The sequence below is a fragment of the Bos indicus x Bos taurus genome, chromosome 11 (genome assembly GCF_003369695.1).
Source record: "Bos indicus x Bos taurus breed Angus x Brahman F1 hybrid chromosome 11, Bos_hybrid_MaternalHap_v2.0, whole genome shotgun sequence".
Lineage (NCBI taxonomy): Eukaryota > Metazoa > Chordata > Mammalia > Artiodactyla > Bovidae > Bos > Bos indicus x Bos taurus.
In genome coordinates, this window is record NC_040086.1 from 92,633,439 (window position 1) to 92,659,830 (window position 26,392).

Genomic DNA, 26,392 nt, shown 5'->3' on the forward strand with positions numbered 1-26,392 from the left:
AATAATTCCTCACTTTTCTCTCCCACACAAGTCCCTGGCAACCACCAACCACCACTCTACTTTTTGTCTCTATGAATATGACTATTCTAAGGTCTCATATAAGTGGAATCATATAGTATTTACACTTTTGTGACTGGCTGATTTTACTTAGCATAACGTCATCAACGTCTTGTTGTAGCATGTGTCAGGATTTCTTTCCTTTTTAAGGCTGAATAATATTCCATTGTATGTAAAGGCCACATTTTGTTTATCCATTCATTTGTCAATGAACACAGATTGTTTCCATCTTTCAGCTACTGTGAGTAATGCTGTTTTATGCATATGTGTACTAATATCTCTTTGGCCTCTGCTTTCAATTCTTTTGGCTATATTATTAGAAGTGAAGTTTCTGGATCATATTCTATGTTTTAAGTTTCTGAGGAACTGCTATAATATGTATGTCTGTGTGCTATGCATTTGTGTGCAAGACAGACACAAACACATAAGCAACAGTCTGGCTATAAAGTTATAGAAGAGACTGTGTCTTATTTATTATTCTCCTAATGTCTCTCACTGTGTCTCCACTATGTTAAAAAAATAAACTCTCCTGATTTCCATTGAAGAGTTTGATTGATGTTTGCTTTATTGATGTTTGATTGATGTCTCGAAGTGAATGTGTCAGTGTTCAGATACATCACATTTTCATTGTTCTCCCCAGACTGGATGAGCCTCAATGTGTGAGCAAAATACAGTGAGATTTGTCTGTATATTGACACAGCCACTGGGAGAAATTTGTAATGTATGGTAATTGCTATGCTCAGTATGTCTAAGTTCCTGACATTTCCTACTTTCATTCATTCCCAGCAGAGATAAGAAGAGCATGAGACTTGAGAATCAGAGCCATGTGTCCGAGTTCCTCCTCCTGGGGCTCCCCATCCAGCCAAAGCAGCAGGGCGTGTTCTTCGCCCTGTTCCTGGGCGTGTACCTGACCATGGTGCTGGGCAACCTGCTCATCCTCCTGCTCATCAGGCTGGACCCTCGCCTCCACACACCCATGTACTTCTTCCTCAGCCACTTGGCCTTCACTGACATCTCCTTCTCATCTGTCACCATCCCTAAGATGCTGATAAACATGCAAACCCAGGATCAATCCATCCCCTATGCAGAGTGCATAGCACAGATGCATTTTTTCCTACTTTTTGGCTGCATTGATAACCTTCTTCTTGTAGTGATGGCTTATGACAGGTACGTGGCCATCTGTCACCCTCTCCACTACACCACCATCATGAGGGAGGGGCTGTGTATGTTTCTGCTGGCTGGATCTTGGCTCCTCTCTTGTGTCATTGCCCTGTCCCACACCATCCTCCTGGCGCAGCTGTCCTTCTGTGAAGACAACATCATCCCACATTTCTTCTGTGACCTTGCTGCCCTGCTCAAGCTCTCCTGCTCAGACACCTCTGTCAATGAGCTGGTCATATTCACTGCAGGGACTGCAGTTGTTATTCTTCCACTGAGTGGCATCCTGGTCTCTTATGGTCTCATTGGGGTCTCCATCCTGAGGGTCCCTTCTACGAAGGGGATCTGCAAAGCCCTGTCCACCTGTGGCTCCCACCTCTCTGTGGTGTCTCTATTCTATGGAACCATTATGGCACTGTACTTTTCCACTTCATCAGGCAAGTCCAAAGACAAAGACATGATTGCCTCACTGATGTACACACTGGTGACACCAATGCTAAACCCCTTCATCTACAGCCTAAGGAACAGAGACATGAAATTGGCTCTGGGATTTCTTTTCAGAAGAAATAACTTTCTCATCCAGTGAGAATCACCTAAACATGTTCTTATGTCACCCACTGACCTTGTCAGATATACCCTCTTGAAAAGTTGTGTGTTGACCACACATGTCTCTAGCATCTTCCCAACTGTCCTCTAAGTGGTCACAATGTTATTGGATGAATTCCTTTCACTTTAGTCATATCTATTGCACATTTATTCATGGCATTGCCTACAGCACACATGCAACGTGTGGTCTTCAAAGCCCCCAACTCCTTAATAGTTACATATGTGAATTATTGTTCTGAATATGCTGCACTGTTGTTTTATCTTCCTGAAAAAAGACTGAAGATAACAACACACACCAACCATCACTCTCAAAAGGAAAACATGATGCTGATATTTTATACTTCTATTTTAACGATGAAACCAGGTTTGTTTTAGGCTAAGATTAGAGGCATGATACATGAACTGTGAACTTCCAGATGTTCGAGAAGGTTTTAGGAAAGGCAGAGGAACCAGTGATCAAATTGCCAACATCCGCTGGATCATTGGAAAAGGAAGAGAGTTCCAGAAAAACACCTATTTCTGCTTTATTGACTATGCCAAAGCCTTTGACGTTGTGGATCACAAGAAACTGTGGAAAATTCTGAAAGAGATGGGAATACCAGACCACCTGACCTGCCTCTTGAGAAACCTATATGCAGGTCAAGAAGCAACAATTAGAACTGGACATGGAACAACAGACTGGTTCCAAATAGGAAAAGGAGTACATCAAGGCTATATATTGTCACCCTGCTTATTTAACTTGTATGCAGAGTACATCATGAAAAACTTAGGGCTGGAAGAAGCACAAGCTGGAATCAAGATTGCCGGGAGAAATATCAATCATCTCAGATATGCAGATGACACCACCCTTATAGCAGAAAGTGAAGAGGAACTAAAAAGCCTCTTGATGAAAGTGAAAGAGGAGAGTGAAAAAGTTGGCTTAAAGCTCAACATTCAGAAAATGAAGATCATGGCATCTGGTCCCATCACTTCATGGGAAATAGATGGGGAAACAGTGGAAACAGTGTCAGACTTTATTTTTCGGGACTCCAAAATCACTGCAGATGGTGACTGCAGCCATGAAATTAAAAGATGCTTACTCCTTGGAAGGAAAGTTATGACCAACCTAAATAGCATATTCAAAAGCAGAGACATTACTTTGCCAACAAATGTCCGTCTTGTCAAGGCTATGGTTTTTCCTGTGTTCATGTATGGATGTGAGAGTTGGACTGTTAAGAAGGCTGAGTGCCAAAGAATTGATGCTTTTGAACTGTGGTGTTGGAGAAGACTCTTGAGAGTCCCTTGGACTGCAAGGAGATCCAACCAATCCATTCTAAAGGAGATCAGTCCTGGGATTTCTTTGGAAGGAATGATGCTAAAGCTGAAACTCCAGTGCTTTGGCCACCTCATGCAAAGAGTTGACTCATTGGCAAAGATTCTGATGCTGGGAGGGATTGGGGGCAGGAGGAGAAGGGGACGACAGAGGATGAGATGGCTGGATGGTATCACCGACTCTATGGATGTGAGTCTGAGTGAACTCTGGGAGTTGGTGATGGACAGGGAGGCCTGTTGTGTTGCAGTTCATGGGGTCGCAAAGAGTCGGACACGACTGAGTGACTGAACTAAACTAAACTAAGAGGCATGAAACACAATTCTATTTTGGGCCAAGCTATACATTTTCAAGAAGAAGGCGAAGGCACCCCACTCCAGTACTCTTGCCTGGAAAATCCCATGGATGGAGGAGCCTGGTGGGCTGCAGTCCATGGGATCTCTAAGAGTCGGGCACAACTGAGTGACTTCACTTTCACTTTTCACTTTCATGCATTGGAGAAGGAAATGGCAACCCACTCCACTGTTCTTGCCTGGAGAATCCCATGGACCGGGGACCCTGGTGGGCTGCCGTCTGTGGGGTTGCAGAGAGTGGACACAACTGAAGCGACTTAGTAGTAGTATACGTTTTCATGTCCTGAGTTTCTGACCCGGAGGTGGTAGATGGTCAGGATTCTCAAATATGTTATTAGATCAGATCAGATTAGTCTCTCAGTCATGTCCAACTCTTTGCGGCCCATGAATTGCAGCACGCCAGGCCTCCCTGTCCATCACCAACTCCCGGAGTTCACTCAGACTCACGTCCATCGAGTCAGTGATTCCCTCCAGCCATCTCATCCTCTGTCGTCTCCTTCTCCTCCTGCGCCCAGTCCCTCCCAGCATCAGAGTCTTTTCCAATGAGTCAACACTTTGCATGAGGTGGCCCAAGTACTGGAGTTTCAGCTTTAGCATCATTCCTTCCAAAGAAATCCCAGGACAGATCTCCTTCAGAATGGACTGGCTGGATCTCCTTGCAATCCAAGGGACTCTCAAGAGTCTTCTCCAACACCACAGTTCAAAAGCATCAATTCTTTGGCACTCAGCCTTCTTAACAGTCCAACTCTCACATCCATACATGAACACAGGAAAAACCATAGCCTTGACAAGACGGACATTTGTTGGCAAAGTAATGTCTCTGCTTTTGAATATGCTATTTAGGTTGGTCATAACTTTCCTTCCAAGGAGTAAGCATCTTTTAATTTCATGGCTGCAGTCACCATCTGCAGTGATTTTGGAGTCCCGAAAAATAAAGTCTGACACTGTTTCCACTGTTTCCCCATCTATTTCCCATGAAGTGATGGGACCAGATGCCATGATCTTCATTTTCTGAATGTTGAGCTTTAAGCCAACTTTTTCACTCTCCTCTTTCACTTTCATCAAGAGGCTTTTTAGTTCCTCTTCACTTTCTGCTATAAGGGTGGTGTCATCTGCATATCTGAGGTTATTGATATTTCTCCCGGCAATCTTGATTCCAGCTTGTGCTTCTTCCAGTCCAGCATTTCTCATGATGTACTCTGCATACAAGTTAAATAAGCAGGGTGACAATATATAGCCTTGATGTACTCCTTTTCCTATTTGGAACCAGTCTGTTGTTCCATGTCCAGTTCTAACTGTTGCTTCCTGACCTGCATATAGGTTTCTCAAAGGCAGGTCAGGTGGTCTGGTATTCCCATCTCTTTCAGAATTTTCCACAGTTTCTTGTGATCCACAAAGTCAAAGGCTTTGGCATAGTCAATAAAGCAGAAATAGATGTTTTTCTGGAACTCTCTTGCTTTTTCCATGATCCAGCTCATGTTGGCAATTTGATCTCTGGTTCCTCTGCCTCTTCTAAAACCAGCTTGAACATCAGGAAGTTCACAGTTCACATATTGCTGAAGCCTGGCTTGGAGAATTTTGAGCATTATTTTACTAGCATGTGAGATGAGTGCAATTGTGTGGTAGTTTGAGCATTCTTTGGCATTGCCTTTCTTTGGGATTGGAATGAAAACTTACCTTTTCCAGTCCTGTGGCCACTGCTGAGTTTTCCAAATTTGCTGGCATATTGAGTGCAGCACTTTCACAGCATCATCTTTCAGGATTTGGAAAAGCTCAACTGGAATTCTATCACCCCCACTCGCTTTGTTCATAGTGATACTTTCTAAGGCCCACTTGACTTCACATTCCAGGATGTCTGGCTCTAGGTCAGCGATCACACCATCGTGATTATCTGGGTTGTGAAAATCTTTTTTGTACAGTTCTTTTGTGTATTCTTGCCATCTCTTCTTAATATCTTCTGCTTCTGTTAGGTCCATACCATTTCTGTCCTTTATCGAGCCCATCTTTGCATGAAATGTTCCTTTGGTATCTCTGATTTTCTTGAAGAGATCCCTAGTCTTTCCCATTCTGTTGTTTTCCTCTATTTCTTTGCATTGATCCCTGAAGAAGGCTTTCTTATCTCTTCTTGCTATTCTTTGGAACTCTGCATTCAGATGTACATATCTTTCCTTTTCTCCTTTGCTTTTCGCTTCTCTTCTTTTCACAGCTATTTGTAAGGCCTCCCTAGACAGCCATTTTGCTTTTTTTGCATTTCTTTTCCATGGGGATGGTCTTGATCCCTGTCTCCTGTACAATGTCACGAACCTCATCCCATAGTTCATCAGGCACTCTATCTATCAGATCTAGGCCCTTAAATCTATTTCTCACTTCCACTGTATAATCATAAGGGATTTGATTTAGGTCATACCTGAATGGGCTAGTTTTCCCTACTTTCTTCAATTTCAGTCTGAATTTGGCAATAAGGAGTTCATGATCTGAGCCACAGTCAGCTCCTGGTCTTGTTTTTGCTGACTGTATAGAGCTTCTCCATCTTTGGCTGCAAAGAATAGAATCAATCTGATTTTGATGTTAACCATCTGGTGATGTCCATGTGTAGAGTCTTCTCTTGTGCTGTTGGAAGAGGGTGTTTGCTATGACCAGTGCATTTTCTTGGAAAACTCTATTAGTCCTTGCCCTGCTTCATTCTGTATTCCAAGGCCAAATTTGCCTGTTACTCCAGGTGTTTCTTGACTTCCTACTTTTGCATTCCAGTCCCCTATAATGAAAAGGACATCCTTTTTGGGTGTTAGTTCTAAAAGGTCTTGTAGGTCTTCATAGAACCGTTCAACTTCAGCTTCTTCAGCGTTACTGGTTGGGGCGTAGACTTGGATTACTGTGATATTGAATGGTTTGCCTTGGAAACGAACAGAGATCATTCTGTCGTTTTTGAGATTGCATCCAAGTACTGCATTTCAGACTCTTTTGTTGTCCATGATGGTCACTCCATTTCTTCTGAGGGATTCCTGCCCGCAGTAGTAGATATAATGGTCATCTGAGTTAAATTCACCCATTCCAGTCCATTTCAGTTCTCTGATTCCTAGAATGTCGACATTCACTCTTGCCATCTCTTGTTTGACCACTTCCAATTTGCCTTGATTCATGAACCTGACATTCCAGGTTCCTATGCAATATTGCTCTTTACGGCATCGGACCTTGCTTCTATCACCAGTCACATCCACAACTGGGTATTATTTTTGCTTTGGCTCCATCCCTTCATTCTTTGTGGAGTTATTTCTCCACTGATCTCCAATAGCATATTGGGCCCCTACAGACCTGAGTTTCTCTTTCAGTATCCTATCATTTTGCCTTTTCATACTGTTCATGGGGTTCTCGAGGCAAGAATACTGAAGTGGTTTGCCATTCCCTTCTCCAGTGGACCACATTCTGTCAGATCTCTCCACCATGACCCGCCTATCTTGGGCTGCCCCATGGGCATGGCTTAGCTTCATTGAGTTAGACAAGGCTGTGGTCCTAGTGTGATTTGATTGACTAGTTTTCTGTGAGTATGGTTTCAGTGTGTCTGCCCTCTGATGCCCTCTTGCAACACCTACCATCTTACTTGGGTTTCTCTTACCTTGGGCTTGGGGTATCTCTTCACAGCTGCTCCAGCAAAGCGCAGCCATTGCTCCTTACCTTGGACGAGGTGTATCTCCTCACCACCGCCCTTTCTGACCTTCAACGTGGGATAGCTCCTCTAGGCCCTCCTGCACCCATGCAGCCACGGCTCCTTGGATGTGGGATTGCTCCTCCCGGCTGCCGCCCCTGGCCTCGGGCACTTTACTTTTCTATGGTGAACATTTGGAATCTCAAGTAGAACCAGTTAAGTTTTGTGTAATATTCTTTTGCTAGGTTAAAGAACCTTCCTTAGTAATAGGTGATGTAACGTTTCTTTATAATCTGCTGTTTCTATCTGTTGAAATAAATGAGATATAAACCACCTTCATATTTCTTCTTTCTTTTCTAGTGTTTTCCGGAGCTACAAATATAATGTTTCTCACGTTCAGTTTTAGTAAAGTCCAGAATGCTTACCTTCTCAATGCAGTATCTTGTTATAAATTACTTTTGATGGTTTGCTAAAACTGAAGTAAACTTTAATTTTACTGTGCTTCTGACAATAGGGAACCACAGAGTAGTCCATCAAAATACCATATTTCCCCATTCTAGGAAGACTATAATTTTTTCCCTCTAAATTGAATTTTTGTGTTGAGAACAGCCTTCAGCTGTCTGATTAAGTTTAGTCTGGGAAAATGAGTGTTGTCTTTTTCCCAAACAGAGGTCTCACTTCTAATAGGAAAAAATTAAATGCATAAATTTACAATTTTTGCACACAAAAATATTTACTGCATGGTACTATATACCAGGCAATTTTCTACTTTCTGGGAATACAGATTTTAAAAAATTGATCCCCTTTTAGACCTTTTATCCCAGCCCTCCTGATTCTGCTCATCACACTCGTTTTTTTTTCCACAGCAGTTTTGAATTAACACACCATAAGCTTTACTTATTTTTTAACTGTTATTGCTTCTTTACTGGAATGTGAGCTCTATGGAAGGTGGTTTTTGCATCTGAAATAAATCCTAAGTTTTGCTTGTAGGCAAAAACTTCTGTGAATAATGGAGGCATAAAAAGGGAGGGCAAGCATGCTGGGGATGGGGTTCTTAATTTAACATTGTATGGTCCAGGAGGTAGAGCTTCTTGGAAAGATAACAAGCAAACAAGACATTAGTGAGGACAGGTAAGCCAGCCATGGGGGTATCTGGTTAAATGTATTCCAAGCATGGACATCAGGACCTAGAAATACTCTGAGGTAAGAGGGTGCCTGGCCTGTTCCAGGGACATTAAGGGACCTGTGCAGCTGGACAGGCTGAGTTGGGTAGAGGTGGTAGGCAATAAGCTTAGAGATATCAGAGGGTCAGATTTGTAGGGCACTTAAGGTTATAGCAAGTGTATTAGTCAAGGTTCACTAGGGAAATAGAATGAATGGTGTGTGTGTGTGTGTGTGTGTGTGTAGAAAGAGTGTTATTGGAATTCGTTCATGGAATTGGCTCAGAGGTTAAAGCGTCTGCCTGGAATGTGGGAGACCCGGGTTCAATCCCTGGGTCGGGAAGATCCCCTGGAGAACTAAATGGCAACCCCCTCCAGTATTCTTGCCTGGAGAATCCCATGGAGGGAGGAGCCTGGTAGGCTACAGTCCATGGGGTCGTAAAGAGTCGAACAAGACTGAGCAACTTCACTTTCACTTTCATGTAATTGTAGACACTAGCAAGTCCAAAGTTTGCAGGGTCGGTTGGCAGTCTGGAAACCCATGGAAAAGTTACAGTTTGAGTCTGAAAGTAGTCTGAGAATAGACTTGCCTCTTTTTTTTGGGGGGGTGGGGGGTCAGTTTTTCTCTTAAGGCCATCAGCTGATTGGATGAGACCCACCTACATTATGAAGGACAATCTGCTTTATCAGTGTCTGAGCACTGAAATGTTAACCTCATCCAAAAAATAGCTTCATGGAAACATCTAAAGTTGTATTTGACCAAATATCCAAGTCCTGCAGCCTAGCCAAGTTGACACATAAAATTAACCTTTATAGTAGACTTTCTGGTTTTCAGTCTGAGGATTTGAGAACCCTTATAAAAAGGGATTCAATAGAGAAATAACAGGGCCACACTTTTTAAAAATTGTTTCTTTAAAAACACCCAGATTTGAGGAGGGGGTGTTCTTGCCTGGAGAATCACAGGGACGGGTGGGCTGCTGTCTCTGGGGTCACACAGAGTCGGACACAACTGAAGTGACTTAGCAGCAGCTGCAGTAAGTGATAAACAATAAACTTTGTATATCTAATGTACACTATTTGACTAGTTTTAAAACTATCACTGCAGATCATGAAGATCATGAATTCTGGCAGCTACCCTACTTTTCTCTCTGCTTGTCTCATCTGTACTCAGGGGAAACACTGATCTTTTTCTGTCACATGGATTAGTTTGCATCTTCTGGGCTTCCCTGATAGCTAGGTTGGTAGAGAATCTGCCTGCAATGCAGGAGACCCCGGTTCAATCCCTGGGTTGGGAAGATCTGCTGGAGAAGGGATAGACTACCCATTCCAGTATTCTTGGGCTTCCCTTGTGGCTAACCTGATAAAGAATAAGTCTGCAATGCAGGAGACCGAGATTCGATCCCTGGCTTGGGAAGATCCCCTAGAGAAGGGAAGGGCTATCCACTCCAGTATTCTGGCCTGGAGAATTCCAGGAACAGTATAGTCCATGGGGTCACAAAGAGTAGGACATGATTGAATGACTTAAAGAAAAAAGAAAGAAAAAAAAAAAGAAATTAATTTAAGTGGAATCATACAGCTTGTATTTATTTCTTGCTGCCTTCTTTCCCTCAGTGTAAGTATTTTGAGATTCATTCATGTGGTACTGTTTATCAACAGTTCATTTATAAAAATTGGTAAATAGTATTCCATTGCATGGATATACCACAGCTTTTTTTGATGGATATATGGGCTATTTCCAGTTTTAGCTATTAAATAAAGTTGTTGTGACCATTCTTGTATAAATCTATGTATAGATGTATACATTCTTTTTCTCTGGAAAAATACCTAGTCCCATGCTGGGTACAATAACCTCAATTGCAAACTTCCAAAGATGCAAATGTGTCCCTTTGTGCAAGTTGTTATTTGTAGTATTGCCCTTTTCAAGGTACTGTTCTAGAAGATTAAAAATGTTTTCTTTGCTTTTTTGTGTTTGTCTTTTATGTATTATTTGTGTGAAAAGTATTATAAACCTATTATAGTATTGTACTCTACAGCTGATTGTGTTAGTTGGGTATCTAAGCTAACTCTGTTGGACTCGTGAGCAAATTGAACTAATAAAGGCACTCTCAGAACAGAACTTGTTCATATGTAAGTAACTTACTGTATATTTTAACTTTTTTCCCCACTTCACTACTTTTATTTTTTTAATTTTTATTGGAGTATAGTTGATTAACAATGCTATATTAGTTCCTGCTGCATAACAAAGTGAATCAGTTATACGTATATCCATTGCTTTAGATTCTTTTCCCATATAGGCCATCACAGAGTATTGAGTAGAGTTCTCTGTGCTATGCAGTAGGTCCTTATTAGTTATCTATTTTGGTATATGTTTAGCTTTTTTTTTTTTTAAACTTTACAATATTGTATTAGTTTTGCCAAATATCGAAATGAATCCACCACAGGTATACATTTGTTCCCCATCCTGAACCCTCCTCCCTCCTCCCTCCCCATACCATCCCTCTGGGTTGTCCCAGTGCACCAGCCTCAAGCATCCAGTATTGTGCATCGAACCTGGACTGGCAACTCGTTTCATACATATTATACATGTTTCAATGCCATTCTCCCAAATCTTCCCACCCTCTCCCTCTCCCACAGACTCCATAAGACTGTTCTATACATCAGTGTCTCTTTTGCTGTCTCATACACAGGGTTATTGTTACCATCTTTCTAAATTCCATAAATATGCATTAGTATACTGTATTGGTGTTTTCTTCTGGTTTACTTCACTCTGTATAAGAGGCTCCAGTTTTAACCACCTCATTAGAACTGATTCAAATGTATTCTTTTTAATGGCTGAGTAATACTCCATTGTGTATATGTACCACAGCTTTCTTATCCATTCATCTCCTGATGGACATCTAGGTTGCTTCCATGTCCTGGCTATTATAAACAGTGCTGCAATGAACATTGGGGTACACGTGTCTCTTTCAATTCTGGTTTCCTCGGTGTGTATGCCCAGCAGTGGGATTGCTGGATCATAAGGCAGTTCTATTTCCAGTTTTTTTAAGGAATCTCCACACTGTTCTCCATAGTGGCTGTACTAGTTTGCATTCCCACCAACAGGGTAAGAGGGTTCCCTTTTCTCCACACCCTCTCCAGCATTTATTATTTGTAGACTTTTGGATTGCAGTCATTCTGATTGGTGTGAAATGGTACCTCATAGTGGTTTTGATTTGCATTTCTCTGATAATGAGTGATGTTGAGCATCTTTTCATGTGTTTGTTAGCCATCTGTATGTCTTCTTTGGAGAAATGTCTATTTAGTTCTTTGGCCCATTTTTTGATGGGGTCATTTATTTTTCTGGAGTTGAACTGTAGGAGTTGCTTGTATATTTTTGAGATTAGTTGTTTGTCAGTTGCTTCATTTGCTATTATTTTCTCCCATTCTGAAGGCTGCCTTTTCACCTTGCTAGTAGTTTCCTTTGATGTGCAGAAGCTTTTAAGTTTAATTAGGTCCCATTTGTTTATTTTTGCTTTTATTTCCAATATTCTGGAAGGTGGATCATAGAGGATCCTGCTGTGATGTATGTCAGAGAGTGTTTTGCCTATATTCTCCTCTAGGAGTTTTATAGTTTCTGGTCTTACGTTTAGATCTTTAATCCATTTTGAGTTTATTTTTGTGTATGGTGTTAGAAAGTGTTCTAGTTTCATTCTTTTACAAGTGGTTGACCAGTTTTCCCAGCACCACTTGTTAAAGAGATTGTCTTTAATCCATTGTATATTCTTGCCTCCTTTGTCAAAGATAAGGTGTCCATATGTGTGTGGATTTATCTCTGGGCTTTCTATTTTGTTCCATTGATCTATATTTCTGTCTTTGTGCCAGTACCATACTGTCTTGATGACTGTGGCTTTGTAGTAGAGCCTGAAGTCAGGCAGGTTGATTCCTCCAGTTCCATTCTTCTTTCTCAGGATCGCTTTGGCTATTTGAGGTTTTTTGTATTTCCATACAAATTGTGAAATTATTTGTTCTAGCTCTGTGAAGAATACCATTGGTAGCTTGATAGGGATTGCGTTGAATCTATAGATTGCTTTGGGTAGTATACTCATTTTCACTATATTGATTCTTCCAATCCATGAACATGGTATATTTCTCCATCTATTAGTGTCCTCTTTGATTTCTTTCACCAGTGTTTTATAGTTTTCTATATATAGGCCTTTAGTTTCTTTAGGTAGATATATTCCTAAGTATTTTATTCTTTCCGTTGCAATGGTGAATGGAATTGTTTCCTTAATTTCTCTTTCTGTTTTCTCATTATTAGCGTATAGGAATGCAAGGGATTTCTGTGTGTTGATTTTATGTCCTGCAACTTTACTATAATCATTGATTAGTTCTAGTAATTTTCTGGTGGAGTCTTTAGGGTTTTCTATATAGAGGATCATGTCATCTGCAAATAGTGAGAGTTTTACTTCTTCTTTTCCAATTTGGATTCCTTTTATTTCTTTTTCTGCTCTGATTGCTGTTGCCAAAACTTCCAAAACTATGTTGAATAGTAAAGGTGAAAGTGGGCACCCTTGTCTTGTTCCTGACTTTAGAGGAAATGCTTTCAATTTTTCACCATTGAGGATAATGTTTTCTGTGGGTTTGTCATATATAGCTTTTATTATGTTGAGGTATGTTCCTTCTATTCCTGCTTTCTGGAGAGTTTTTATCATAAATGGATGTTGAATTTTGTCAAAGGCTTTCTCTGCATCTATTGAGATAATCATATGGCTTTTATTTTTCAATTTGTTAATGTGGTGTATTACATTGATTGATTTGCAGATATTGAAGAATCCTTGCATCCCTGGGATAAAGCCCACTTGGTCATGGTGTATGATTTTTTTAATGTGTTGTTGGATTCTGATTGCTAGAATTTTGTTAAGGATTTTTGCATCTATGTTCATCAGTGATATTGGCCTGTAGTTTTCTTTTTTTGTGGCATCTTTGTCAGGTTTTGGTATTAGGCTGATGGTGGCTTCATAGAATGAGTTTGGAAGTTTACCTTCCCCTGCAATTTTCTGGAAGAGTTTGAGCAGGATAGGTGTTAGCTCTTCTCTAAATTTTTGGTAGAATTCAGCTGTGAAGCCGTCTGGACCTGGGCTTTTGTTTGCTGGAAGATTTTTTATTACATTTCAATTTCCGTGCTTGTGATGGGTCTGTTAAGATTTTCTATTTCTTCCTGGTCCAGTTTTGGAAAGTTGTACTTTTCTAAGAATTTGTCCATTTCTTCCACGTTGTCCATTTTATTGGCATATAATTGTTGATGGTAGTCTCTTATGATCCTTTGTATTTCTGTGTTGTCTGTTGTGATCTCCCCATTTTCATTTCTAATTTTATTGATTTGATTATTCTCCCTTTGTTTCTTGATGAGTCTGGCTAATGGTTTGTCAATTTTATTTATCCTTTCAAAGAACCAGCTTTTGGTTTTGTTGATTTTTGCTATGTTCTCCTTTGTTTCTTTTGCATTTATTTCTGCTCTAATTTTTAAGATTTCTTTCCTTCTACTAGCCCTGGGGTTCTTCATTTCTTCCTTTTCTAGTTGCTTTAGGTGTAGAGTTAGGTTATTGATTTGACTTTTTTCTTGTTTCTTGAGGTATGCCTATATTGCTATGAACTTTCCTCTTAGGACTGCTTTTACAATGTCCCACAGGTTTTGGGTTGTTGTGATTTCATTTTCATTCATTTCTATGCAAATTTTGATTTCTTTTTTGATTTCTTCTGTGATTTGTTGGTTATCCAGCAGTGTGTTGTTCAGCCTCCATATGTTGGAATTTTTAATAGTTTTTCTCCTGTAATTGAGATCTAATCTTACTGCATTGTGGTCAGAAAAGATGCTTGGAATGATTTCTATTTTTTTGAATTTATGAAGGCTAGATTTATGGCCCAGGATGTGATCTATCCTGGAGAAGGTTCCATGTGCGCTTGAGAAAAAGGTGAAATTCATTGTTTTGGGATGAAACGTCCTATAGATATCAATTAGGTCTAACTGGTCTATTGTATCATTTAAAGTTTGTGTTTCCTTGTTAATTTTGTGTTTAGTTGATCTATCCATAGGTGTGAGTGGGGTATTAAAGTCTCCCACTATTATTGTGTTATTGTTAATTTCTCCTTTCATACTTGTTAGCATTTGTCTTACATACTGTGGTGCTCCCGTGTTGGGTGCATATATATTTATAATTGTTATATCTTCTTCTTGGATTGATCCTTTGATCATTATGTCGTGTCCGTCTTTGTCTCTTTTCACAGCCTTTGTGTTAAAGTCTATTTTATCTGATATGAGTATTGCTACTCCTGCTTTCTTTTGGTCTCTATTTGCATGGAATATCTTTTTCCAGCCCTTCACTTTCAGTCTGTATGTGTCCCCTGTTTTGAGGTGGGTCTCTTGTAGACAACATATGTAGGGGTCTTATTTTTGTATCCATTCAGCCAGTCTTTGTCTTTTGGTTGGGGCAATCAACCCATTTACATTTAAGGTAGTTACTGATAAGTATGATCCTGTTGCCATTTAATTTATTGTTTTGGGTTCGAATTTATACACTGTTTTTGTGTTTCCTGTCTAGAGAATATCTTTTAGTATTTGTTGGAGAGCTGGTTTGGTGGTGCAGAATTCTCTCAGCTTTTGCTTGTCTGTAAAGCTTTTGATTTCTCCTTCATATTTGAATGAGATCCTTGCTGGGTACAATAATCTGGGCTGTAGGTTATTTTCTTTCATCATTTTAAGTATGTTTTGCCATTCCCTCCTGGCTTGAAGCATTTTTATTGAAGGATCAGCTGTTATCCTTATGGGAATTCTCTTGTGTGTTATTTGTTGTTTTTCCCTTGCTGCTTTTAATATTTGTTCTTTGTGTTTGATCTTTGTTAATTTGATTAATATGTGTCTTAGGGTGTTTCGCCTTGGGTTTATCCTGTTTGGGACTCTCTGGGTTTCTTGGACTTGGGTGATTATTTCCTTCCCCATTTTAGGGAAGTTTTCAACTATTATCTCCTCAAGTATTTTCTCATGGTCTTTCTTTTGGTCTTCTTCTTCTGGGACCCCTATGATTCGAATGTTTTAGCATTTAATATTGTCCTGGAGGTCTCTGAGATTGTCCTCATTTCTTTTAATTTGTTTTTCTTTTATTCTGTCTGGTTCATTTATTTCTACCATTCTATCTTCTAATTCACTAATCCTATCTTCTGCCTCTGTTATTCTACTATTTGTTGCCTCCAGAGTGTTTTTAATTTCATTTATTGCATTATTCATTATATATTGACTCTTTTTTATTTCTTCTAGGTCCTTGTTAAACCTTTCTTGCATTTTCTCAATCCTTGTCTCTAGGCTATTTATCTGTGATTCCATTTTGATTTCAAGGTTTTGGATCAATTTCACTATCATTATTCGTAATTCTTTATCAGGTAGATTCCCTATTCTTCCTCTTTTGTTTGGTTTGGTGGGCATTTATCCTGTTCCTTTATCTGCTGGGTATTCCTCTGTCTCTTCATCTTGTTTAAATTGCTGAGTTTGGGGTGTCCTTTCTGTATTCTGGCAGTTTGTGGAATTCTTTTTATTGTGGCGTTTCCTCATTGTGTGTGGGTTTGTACAGGTGGCTTGTCAAGATTTCCTGGTTAGGGAAGCTTGTGTTGGTGTTCTGGTGGGTGGAGCTGTATTTCTTCTCTCTGGAGTGCAATGAAGTGTCCAGTAATGAGTTATGAGATGTCTATGGTTTTGGGGTGACTTTGGGCAGCCTGTATCTTGGAGCTCAGGGCTGTGTTCCTTTGTTGCTGGAGAATTTGCTTGGTATGTCTTGCCCTGGAACTTGTTGGCCCTTGTGTGGTGCTTAGTTTCAGTGTAGGTATGGAGGCGTTTGATGAGCTCCTGTCAATTAATGTTCCTTGGAGTCAGGAGTTCCCTGGAGACAGGGTTTGGACTTAAGCCTCCTGCTTCCAGTTATTGGTCTTATTTTTACAGTAGTTTCAAAACTTCTCCTTCTATACAGCACCGTTGATAAAACATCTACGTTAAAGATGAAAAGTTTCTCTACTGTGAGGGTCACCCAGAGAGGTTCACAGCATTACATGGAGAAGGGAAGAGGGAGGAGGGAGTTAGAGGTGACCCGAATTAGATGAGGTGGAATCAATAGAGGAGAGAGTGGGCTAGCCAGTAATCACTTCCTCATGTGCACACCACAACTGGACCACTCAGAGATGTTCACGGAGTTATACAGAGAAGAGAAGAGGGAGGAAGGAGACAGAGGTGGCCAGGAGGATAAAAGGGGGGAATGAAAAGGAGGGAGACAGATCCAGCCAGTAATCAGTTCCCTAAGTTTTCTCTACCATCTGGAACTCACAGAAATTCACAGAGTTGGGTAGAGTAGAGAGGGGTTAGGGAGGAGACACAGGTGACCTGGTAGAGAAAAAGGAGGGTCTAAAGGGAGAGAGAGCAGTCAAGCCAATAATCTCGCTCCGTAGTGAAAAATGGGTACTGAAGATTGGATTCTTAAAGATACAAAATTGGTAACAAATACATAAAAGCAAAAATTAAAAATCTAGAGTAGAGTTTGGAATTTCAAAAATAAGATGTTAAAGAAAAGAAGAAGGAAAAGAAAGAAAAAATGAACAAACAAGGTTGTGAAAATTATAAAGAAAATATAGGTACAAAATTGATAACTAATACCAAAAAGCAAAAGTTAAGAATCTAGAGTAGAGTTTGGAATTTCAAAAATACAATTTAAAAAAAAAAGAAGAAGAAGAAAGAGAGAAAAAAACAAAAACAAACAAAGTCGCAAAAATTATAAAGAAAATACAGGTACAAAATTGATAACAAATACCAAAAAGCTAAAATTAAAAATCTAGAGTAGAGTTTGGAATTTCAAAAATACAATGTTAAAGAAAAGAAGAAAAAAAGAAAAAAAAAACAAGGTCAAAAAATTATAAAAAAATATATATATGAAGTTTGCTGTAAAAAAAAAAGTCTTTTTTTTTTTGCAAAGTAATAGGTTATAAAAGTGAAAATTAAAGGAATAACAGAGGACTTAGAATTTTTTTTTTTAATTTAAAAAAAGAAAGAAAGAATGATTGTAAAAATAGTAAAAATATATCTAGGACTTTCTCTGTTTTTTTTGTGAGTATTGTGGATTCAGTTCATTTTTGGCTAGTTCCTTGGTCTGACTTATATTTCTCAAGATCTATAGGCCCCTTCCTAGGTAGTCGGTAGTAACTACCTACTACCTAGGGTAGTAGGTAGGGTTTTAATCTATTGCCTGTAGCTTCCAAGGCGGTTCCCTCTGTTATAGCTTCTTCTTTTTGCTGGTCTCTTCAGTGTCTGATTTCCACCCTGACACACAGGGGACGGTGGAGGGCACTTTTTTTTTTTTTTTTTTCTTTTTGGGCTCACTTGTTCAGTTGCGCTGTGGGGAGGGAGGGAGGGATGCTGCAAACAAATAACACTGGCGTGTGCTCACAGTGCCTCAGCCACACTGGGTCTGCCCCCGCTCACGGCGCCTGTAGCCTCCCTGCCCACACTGCTCAGGCTCTAGGTTGTTCTGCAGGGAACCATCTGTGGCCGGTCCTGGGCTGCCTGCACCTCCCAGGTCCAAGCCGCTCAGGTTCAGGCACTTGGGTAGTCCTCAGAGGCACAGACTCGGTTGGGCCTGCGCTTTGTGCCCTTCCCAGGTCCGAGCAGCTCAGGTGATGAGGTGTTTGGTGAGCACGATTGCTGCAACTTATCGCCTCCCCACCGTTCGGTTATCTAGGTGTACAACCGGCGCACCTTCTCAGGCAGATGTTGACCGTCCAGACCCCCAAGAAGTTTTAGTTAGCAAAGAAGCCTGCTTACAGTTTTATAGATAGTGTTGCTCTGGGGCTGCGATTGCCCCCTTCCGGTCCTGGCTGCCTGTCACTGGAGGGGGATTGTCTGCAGCCAGCTATCTCTGTTCAGTCCTTTGTTCCGTGCAGGGGCCTGGCGGTGTCTTAGGTTAGGGCTGGCTTTTCGCATGGTAGATATCCCACAGTCTGGTTTGCTAGCCCAAATTATTTCGGTCAGATAGCGCTCAGGGTATTCAGGCCAGGTCCTCACTCTAAGCGATGCAGCCCGCGCCGCGCCTCCCTGCCCAGCCCCTGCTTGCTAATGGTGTGTGCAGGTGTCTGCGCTCTTTCTCCGCCTGGGGAGTTACCGTAGGGCTCACAATCTGCGGGTTTTAATTGTTTATTTATTTTTTCTCCCTGTTATGTTGCCCTTTGTGCTTCCAAAGCTCGGCACAGATTCGGCAGTGAGAAGGTTTCCTGGTGTTTGGAAACTTCTCTCTTTTTAAGACTCCCTACCCGGGACGGAACTCCGTCCCTCCCTCTTTTGTCTCTTTTTTTTTTTTTGTCTTTTATATTTTTTCCTATCTCCTTTCGAAGACTTGGGTTGCTTTTCTGGGTGCCTGATGTCCTCTGCCAGCCTTCAGAAGTTGTTTTGTGGAATTTACTCAGCGTTTAAATGTTCTTTTGATGAATTTGTAGGGGGGAAAGTGTTCTCCCCATCCTACTCCTCCGCCATCTTGGCTCCTCCTCCTATGTTTAGCTTTTAAAGAAAATTTCAAACTGTTTCATACTCCCATTAGCAGTGTATGAGAGTTACAATTCTGTCATACCTTCAGTGACACTTGATAGCAGTGGTCCTTTCCATTTAGCCATTTCCATTGTAGCCATTCTAGTAGGTGTGCGATGGTGTAAACGAGTTTACAGATCTGGAGTCACTTGATTGAAGGGATATCTGGGCTTCTGTGAAAAATAACCCTGTAACACTGAAAAGACATGTAACACTAGGTCTTTTCTGAACTTCTTCATTCTCCCTAACTCTGTGCCTGATTTTTATCATGCCCCAGCACTTTTGACCATTTATCTGCTATTCATTTTGCATTGGTTTTTTTTCTGCACCACTCCTACTTGGGTGTGTATTTCACAAAAGGGATATCTGTTGATATTATTCACTGTTATGTCTCCAGAGCATACATTAGTGTTTACTTTTATGAGAGCCTTAATGATCATTTAAGCACATGAATGAAAAGATGAATTCATTCAGTGATTGTGTGTGTGTGTGTGTATCAGGCGCTCAGTCTTGTCCTGGACTCATTGCTACCTCATGGACTGTGGTCCGCCAGGCTCCTCTGTCCATGGGATTCTCCAGGCAAGAACACTGGTTTGGGTTGCCATTCATATCTCCAATTCAGTAATGACAAGGTGTCTATTGTGAGCCATAGCTGATCCCTAGTGACAAAAAGGGATTTCACAGGTAGCACTAGTGATAAAGAACCTGCGGGCCAATGCAGAAGACTTAAGAAATGTAGGTTGGATCCCTCGGTGGGGAAGATCCCCTGCAGGAGGGCATGCAATCTGCTCCAATATTCTTGCCTTGAGAATACCATGGACAGAGGAGACTGGTGGGCTATGGTCCATAGAGTTGCAAATAATTGGACATGACTAAAACGACTAGTATGCATGAACTCAGTGATAAAGACATTGACAATAAACCTTAACATTTGTCAAGCTTTCAATAAAACTCATTTACACATCCTTCAAATTGACATGAAGGAAATGATTATTACTTCTACTTTGAAGAAACTGAATCCGAGCTCTCTGATAACTTGCTCAGTCATGCTCTCTTACTAGGGGGAGAGCCCTGAGTCTTTTTCAAAGTTATAGATTCAGTTCCCCTACTCCTGAACAAGGCACAGACCTTACCCTAGAGAACCTCACAGAAAAGTGAGAAGACCTGTACATTTTAAGGGACTTTGTGTTCTAACATAAGCCTGTGTAGATGTTAGGAAGCCTGCAGAAAGAAGCTTGCTGAGATCATAAGGACTGTGTGTACCATACATCGGTAGAGAGAAGCTGAACGCACGATGCAGAGGCCACAGGGAATGGGGGAACCTCTGCCTCCCAGCTGAGTCTTGACCAGAAGCCCAAGGTACCACTGACTTTAGGGACAATTTCTCCTGTGGCTGCAGGTATAGCTCAGCCCCACTGCACTCCAAGTATACTCCTTCCTGAGGGGCCAGGAGGAAGCTGGGCAATTAGCCCCAGTTGACTGCTTCTCTAGTCAGGGACTGGGGGCTGTTTCTCTCTGGGGTTTCTTTCTCATGAGTCAAAGGAGACCTTCTTGCCTGTTGTTTTTAGGTTGCTGAACAGACATGAGAGTCTGTAAAGGTCCTCAGGCCACCAAGGTTTGCTTTTTTTCTTTGGATGCTGGGTCTTTTGGGCAGAAAGTGAGGATTCAGGTAACAGAAAGAAGAGGAAGGTATCTGAACTCATATCACTGTTATAGCTCAGGAGGAGCCCAGAAATCATGCATGTGTGTCGTGTGTAAACGTGTGCATCTGTGACCATGAGGGACATTGAATGTATTTGTGTGTGCATTGTGTTGTACAACTATATGTGTTTTTGTAACTGGATTTCCAGAGAAGCTGGAAATTTCCTATCAGTGTGTGCTCACTTGACTTGCATTCTTTGCTTGTGTGCTGTGTGTAATACCTTCTGCATGGCTCATGATTCAGATATGAATAACCTCTTGGACTGCAGTATCTGTGTAGAGGATGCTTGAGCGTTCTCTGTGTGTAGTTGAATTGTACACGTACATTTTGTTTGTGAGTTTTGCTGACACACATCCTGACTGTATTCACCTATTAATAGTTTGAGTATGTGTGTATGTGTGTGTGTGTGTACAATTGTGCTCAGTCATGTCCGACTGTTTGCAACCCCATGGACTGTAGCCTACCAGGCTCCTCTGTTCATAGGATTTTCAAGGCAAGAAAGTTTTCTCTGCTTTCCAGATATAAATAAACACTGATGGACTGAACAAAATTGAAGGCAAATAAAAGCCATTTACAGACTAAAGGACTTCAGGAATATGAGTGTTGACAGTTATCTGAGTAGAAGACTCCATCGGATCTTGAAATAACACATCTTAAGGTCCTGACTATTTTCTCTAACAAAAGAGAGACAGAGAAAGAGTAGAGTCATAGGAATAGACATTCCAATAAATTAAAAAAAAACACAAGAGATGAATGTGACTATAGAAGCTACTGTATGAACATGCTAGCTTCCTACTCTTTCTGAGTATGTTGACAGTGAATAATAACACCTACCTCTTAGGACTGTTGAAAAAAATTAGTGAAGCTATTATCCAAAAATTTATTAGTCTGACATAGTGTTCATTACATGTCAATAATTATCCAGTGTGAAGATCAATGTTGGGGAATCATGAATGATCAATCAGGCAACTAAATTCTAATAAACCCTTCCAATCCTTCAGTATCTCCTAGCTCTCAGATCCCAGATCTCAGGTGTCTTCCTACCTATGAACATCCAGATCTGAGTCAACATGAAGCACCAGAAATGTTGGAGATACACTTACAGAAGGATGGTTTATTTCTTGACAAGAAGATAAACAAGACAATTAATGATATAAAAGGAACATTTCAGGCAAAGATGGGCTCAAAAAATAACAGAAACAGTATCGACCAAACAGAAACAGAAGATACTAAGAAGAGATGGAAAGAATACACAGAAGAACTGTACAAAAAATGTCTTAATAACCCAGATAACCATGATGGTGTGATCACTCACCTAGAGCCAGACATCCTGGAGTTGAAGTCAAGTGGGGTTTAGGAAGCATTACTCTGAACACAGCTAGCAGGGATGATAGAATTCTGGCTGAAACATTTCAAATCCCAAAAGATGATGCTGTTAAAATGCTGCACTCAATATGTGAACAAATTTGCAAAACTCAGCAGTGGTCAAGGCACTAGAAAAGGCCAGTTTTCATTCCAATACCAAAGAAGGATAATGCCAAGTAATATTCAAACTACTGCAGAATTGCACTCATTTCATATGCTTGCAAAGTCATGCTCAAAATCCTCCAAACTAGGTTTCAACAGTACATGAACCAAGTACATGTTCATTTGGATTTAGAAAAGGCAGAGGAACCAGAGATCAAATTGCCAACATCCGTTGGATCATAGAAAAAGCAAGAGAATTCCACAAAAACATCTACTGCTCCTTCATTGCTTACACTTAAGCCTTTGACTGTGTGGATCACAACAAGCTATGGAAAATTCTAAGAGAGGTGGGAATACCAGACCATATTACCTGCCTCCTGAGAAACCTATATGCAGGTCAAGAAGCAACAGTTAGAACTAGACATGGAACAATAGACTGGTTCCAAATTGGGAAAGGAGTATGTCAAGGCTGTATATTGTCACTCTTCTTATTTAACTTTTATGCAGAGTACATCATGTGAAATGCCAGGCTGGATGAAGCACAAGCTGGAATCAGGATTGCCAGGAGAAATATCAATAACCACAGATAGGCAGATGACACCACCCTAATGGCAGAAAGCAAAAAGGAACTAAAAAGCCTCTTGATGAAAGTGAAAGAGGAGAGTGACAAAAAGCTGGCTTAAACCTCAACATTCAAAAAACAAAGATCATGGCATCTGGTCCCATCACTTCATGGCAAACAGATGGGGAAACAATGCAAACAGTGATGACTTTATTTTCTTGGGCTCCAAAATTACTGTGGACAGTGACTGAAGCCACAAAATTAAAAGACACTTGCTCCTTGGAAGAAAAGCTATGACAAACCTAGACAATGTATTAAAAGGAGAGGCATCACTTTGCTGACAAAGGTATGTATAGTCAAAGCTATCATTTTTCCAGTAGTCTTGTATGGATGTAAGAGTTGACCCATAAAGAAGCCTGAGTGCCAAAGAATTGAACTTTCAAACTGTGGTGCCTAAGAAGACTCTTGAGAGTCCCTTGGACAGCAAGGAGATCAAACCAGTCAATCCTAAAAGAAATCAACCCTGAATATTCACTGGAAGGACTGATGTTGAAGCTCCAATACTTTGGCCACCTGATGCAAAGATCCAACTCATTGGAAAAGACTCTGATGCTGGAAAAGATTGAGGGCAGGAGGTGAAGGGGGTGACAGAGGATGAGATATTTGGATGGCATCACCAACTCAGTGGATATGAGTTTGAGCAAACTCTGGGAGATAGTGAAGGATAGGGAAGCCTGGTGTACTGCAGTCCATGGGGTCACAAAGAGTCGGACATGACTGAGTGACTGAACAACAACAAAGATATGTTCCCCTAGGGAATTTATCCCACTAATAGGATCCAAACTCAGAAGTTCACCTTAAGAGTGTGAGAGCTCAGATAGATGCAAATTTTAGCCCAGTTTCTTGGTCCTTGTGCTGATCATCTCATAATATTGTTTTATTAAGTCCCTGAATTTGATACTGGGTTTTTGGATACTTATCCTATCATAAAAGTAATCAATAAAATTTTGTATGTGTTTTATGCAGGATTCTGCTCTTAGATAATTAATTAACTAATTAATGCACATTGAATTAGAACCCTCTGATTAACTCTATGAATGTGTGATGTGTGATATTGGTATCTCAGCGTTACAGAGGCACAACAAGAGGCTAAGAGAGATTTAGCATCCCAAATCATACAGCTAGAAAACAGTGGGGCCAGGATTGCAGCATGAGGAATCTGGCTTCAGATCCATAACGTTAGTCAGTCCTTTGGCAGGTGTTCCTTAGAAGGTTAGTATTCAGACAGAAGAGGCCCTGTGTGCCTTGTTTATTCCTATATCTTGAGTCAGCTGATAAAGAATCCACCTGACAAGTGGGAGACCTGGGTTCGATCTCTGGGTTGGAAAGATCACTTGGAGAAGGGAACAGCTACCCACTCCAGTATTCTGGCCTGGAGCATTCCATGAACTGTATAGTCCATGGGGCCACAAAGAGTCAGACTCGACTGAGAAATTTTCACTTTCTAGTCAAAAGCTTAGTTCCAGAAACATGGTTAATTAAAAAGAAAACCAAAGAATGAATGTACTGTGGTCTCTATCCAAATTAATCTATTGAGCATTGAGGATTTGTCACTTGCTCTAATAGTACTAGGTGATAAAAGAAATTTAGGAGAAAATTCTTCTTCTATATGAGTACGTTAGAGACCTTAGTGTGTGTGTGTGTGTGTTAGTCACTCAGTTGTGTCTGACTCTTTGCAATGCCATGGACTGTAGCTTGCCAGGATCCTCCATCCATGGGATTTCCCAGGCAAGAATACTGGAGTGGATTGCCATTTCCTTTTCTAGGGTATCTTTCCAACCTGGAGACTGAACCCAGGTCTCTCGCATTGCAGGCAGACTCTTTATTGTCTGAGCCACCAGGGAAGCCAGAGAGACCTTAGTGTGGCAGCCTTAATTACAATATCAAAGCTTCTGACATTTTCCCCTCTCCTTCACCCCCAGGAGACATGAGCAAAGCATGAGGAAGGAGAACCAGAGCAGCGTGTCCGAGTTCCTCCTTCTGGGGCTCCCCATCAGGCCAGAGCAGCAGGGTGTGTTCTTCGCCTTGTTCCTGGGTGTGTACCTGACCACGGTGCTGGGAAACCTGCTCATCATCCTGCTCATCAGGCTGGACCCTCACCTGCACACTGCCATGTACTTCTTCCTCAGCCACTTGGCCTTCTCTGACATTTCCCTTTCCACTATCACAGTTCCAAAGATGCTGATGAACATGCATACTCAACAACAATCCATCCCCTATGTGGAGTGCATTTCCCAGATGTATTTTTTCATACTTTTTGGCTGTTTTGACAACTTCCTTCTTGCAGTGATGGCATATGACAGGTACGTGGCCATATGCCAGCCACTTCACTACACCACTGTCATGAGACAGGAGCTGTGTATCTCATTGGTAGCTGTGTCCTGGTTCTTCTGTTGTATCCATGCCCTGTTGCACACCCTCCTCTTGGTCCAACTGTCTTTCTGTGCTGAAAATACTATCCCCAACTTCTTCTGTGATCTCCCTTCCCTCCTGAAGATGAGCTGCTCAGACATTTCCATCAATGAGCTGGTCATCTTTACTGAAGGAGGAATGCTGTTCATCTTGCCTCTGAGTATCATCTTGGGCTCATATGTTCATATAGGGACCATCATCCTGAGGGTCCCCTCCATTAAGAGACTCTTTAAAGCCTTCTCCACCTGTGGCTCCCACCTCTTTGTGGTATCTTTGTACTATGGGACACTTGCTGGTGCTTACTTTTTCTCCTTATTATGGGACTCCAATGACAAAGACGTAATTGCTTCAGTCATGTATACAGTGGTTACTCCTATGCTGAATCCCTTTATCTATAGCCTCAGAAACAGAGATATAAAACAAGCCCTAGAAATATTTGTCTTTAGGGGTAACTTCTTCAGATGAGAATAACTAAATCCTCTGTTTGCAGTCTTGAGCACAGTGATACATATCTTCTAAAATTATTCTATGGTTGGCAACTCTGCTTAACTTCAAATGAATATGCATTCTGCTTTCATGTTTTTTAGTCATTCAGTTGTGTCCAATCTTTGCAACCCCATGAAGACCAGCATGCCAGGCTTCCCTGTCCTTCACTATCTCCCAGAGTTTGCTCAAACTCATGTCCATTGAGTCAGTTCTGCCATCCTACCATCTCATTCTCTGTTGTCCCTTCTCCTCAATCTTTCCTAGCATCGGAGTCTTTTCCAATGAGTTGGATCTTTGCATCAGGTGGCCAAATTATTGGAGCCTCAGCATCAGTCATTCCAGTGAATATTTAGGGTTGATTTCCTTTAGGATTGACTGGTTTGATCTCCTTGCTGTCCAAGGGACTCTCAAGAGTCTTCTTTAACACCACAGTTCAAAAATATCAGTTCTTCAACACTCATTCTTTACAGTCCAACTCTCACATCCATATGTGACTACTGGAAAAACTACCCCACTCCTCTACTCTTGCCTAGAGAATCCCATGGACAGAGGACCCTGGCTGGCTATAGTTCATGGTGTTGCAAGAGTCAGATACGACTTAATGACTAAACCACTCCCAGCTTTCTTTTGGTTAGTGTTTACATGGTATTTTTTTCCATCACTTTGCTTGAAACTTTAAAAAAAATTAATTTATTTATTTTAAATGGAGGCTAATTACTTTACAATATTGTAGTGGTTTTTGCCATACATTCACATGAATCAGCCATGGGTGTACATGTGACCCCATCCTGAACCCCCCTCCCACCTCCCTTCCCATCCCATTCCTCAG

General features: G+C 41.0%; 1 protein-coding gene across 1 annotated transcript; it reads left to right on the forward strand.

Moving 5' to 3' along the window:
* The first annotated feature begins 859 nt into the window (after window positions 1-859).
* Window positions 860-25,542, forward strand: LOC113900783 (olfactory receptor 1J4-like). Its single transcript, XM_027554424.1, has 2 exons — window positions 860-1,356; window positions 24,603-25,542. Exons 1-2 carry the CDS (start codon window positions 860-862, stop codon window positions 25,540-25,542), a joined length of 1,437 nt encoding a protein of 478 aa, XP_027410225.1.
* The last annotated feature ends 850 nt before the right edge of the window (window positions 25,543-26,392 follow it).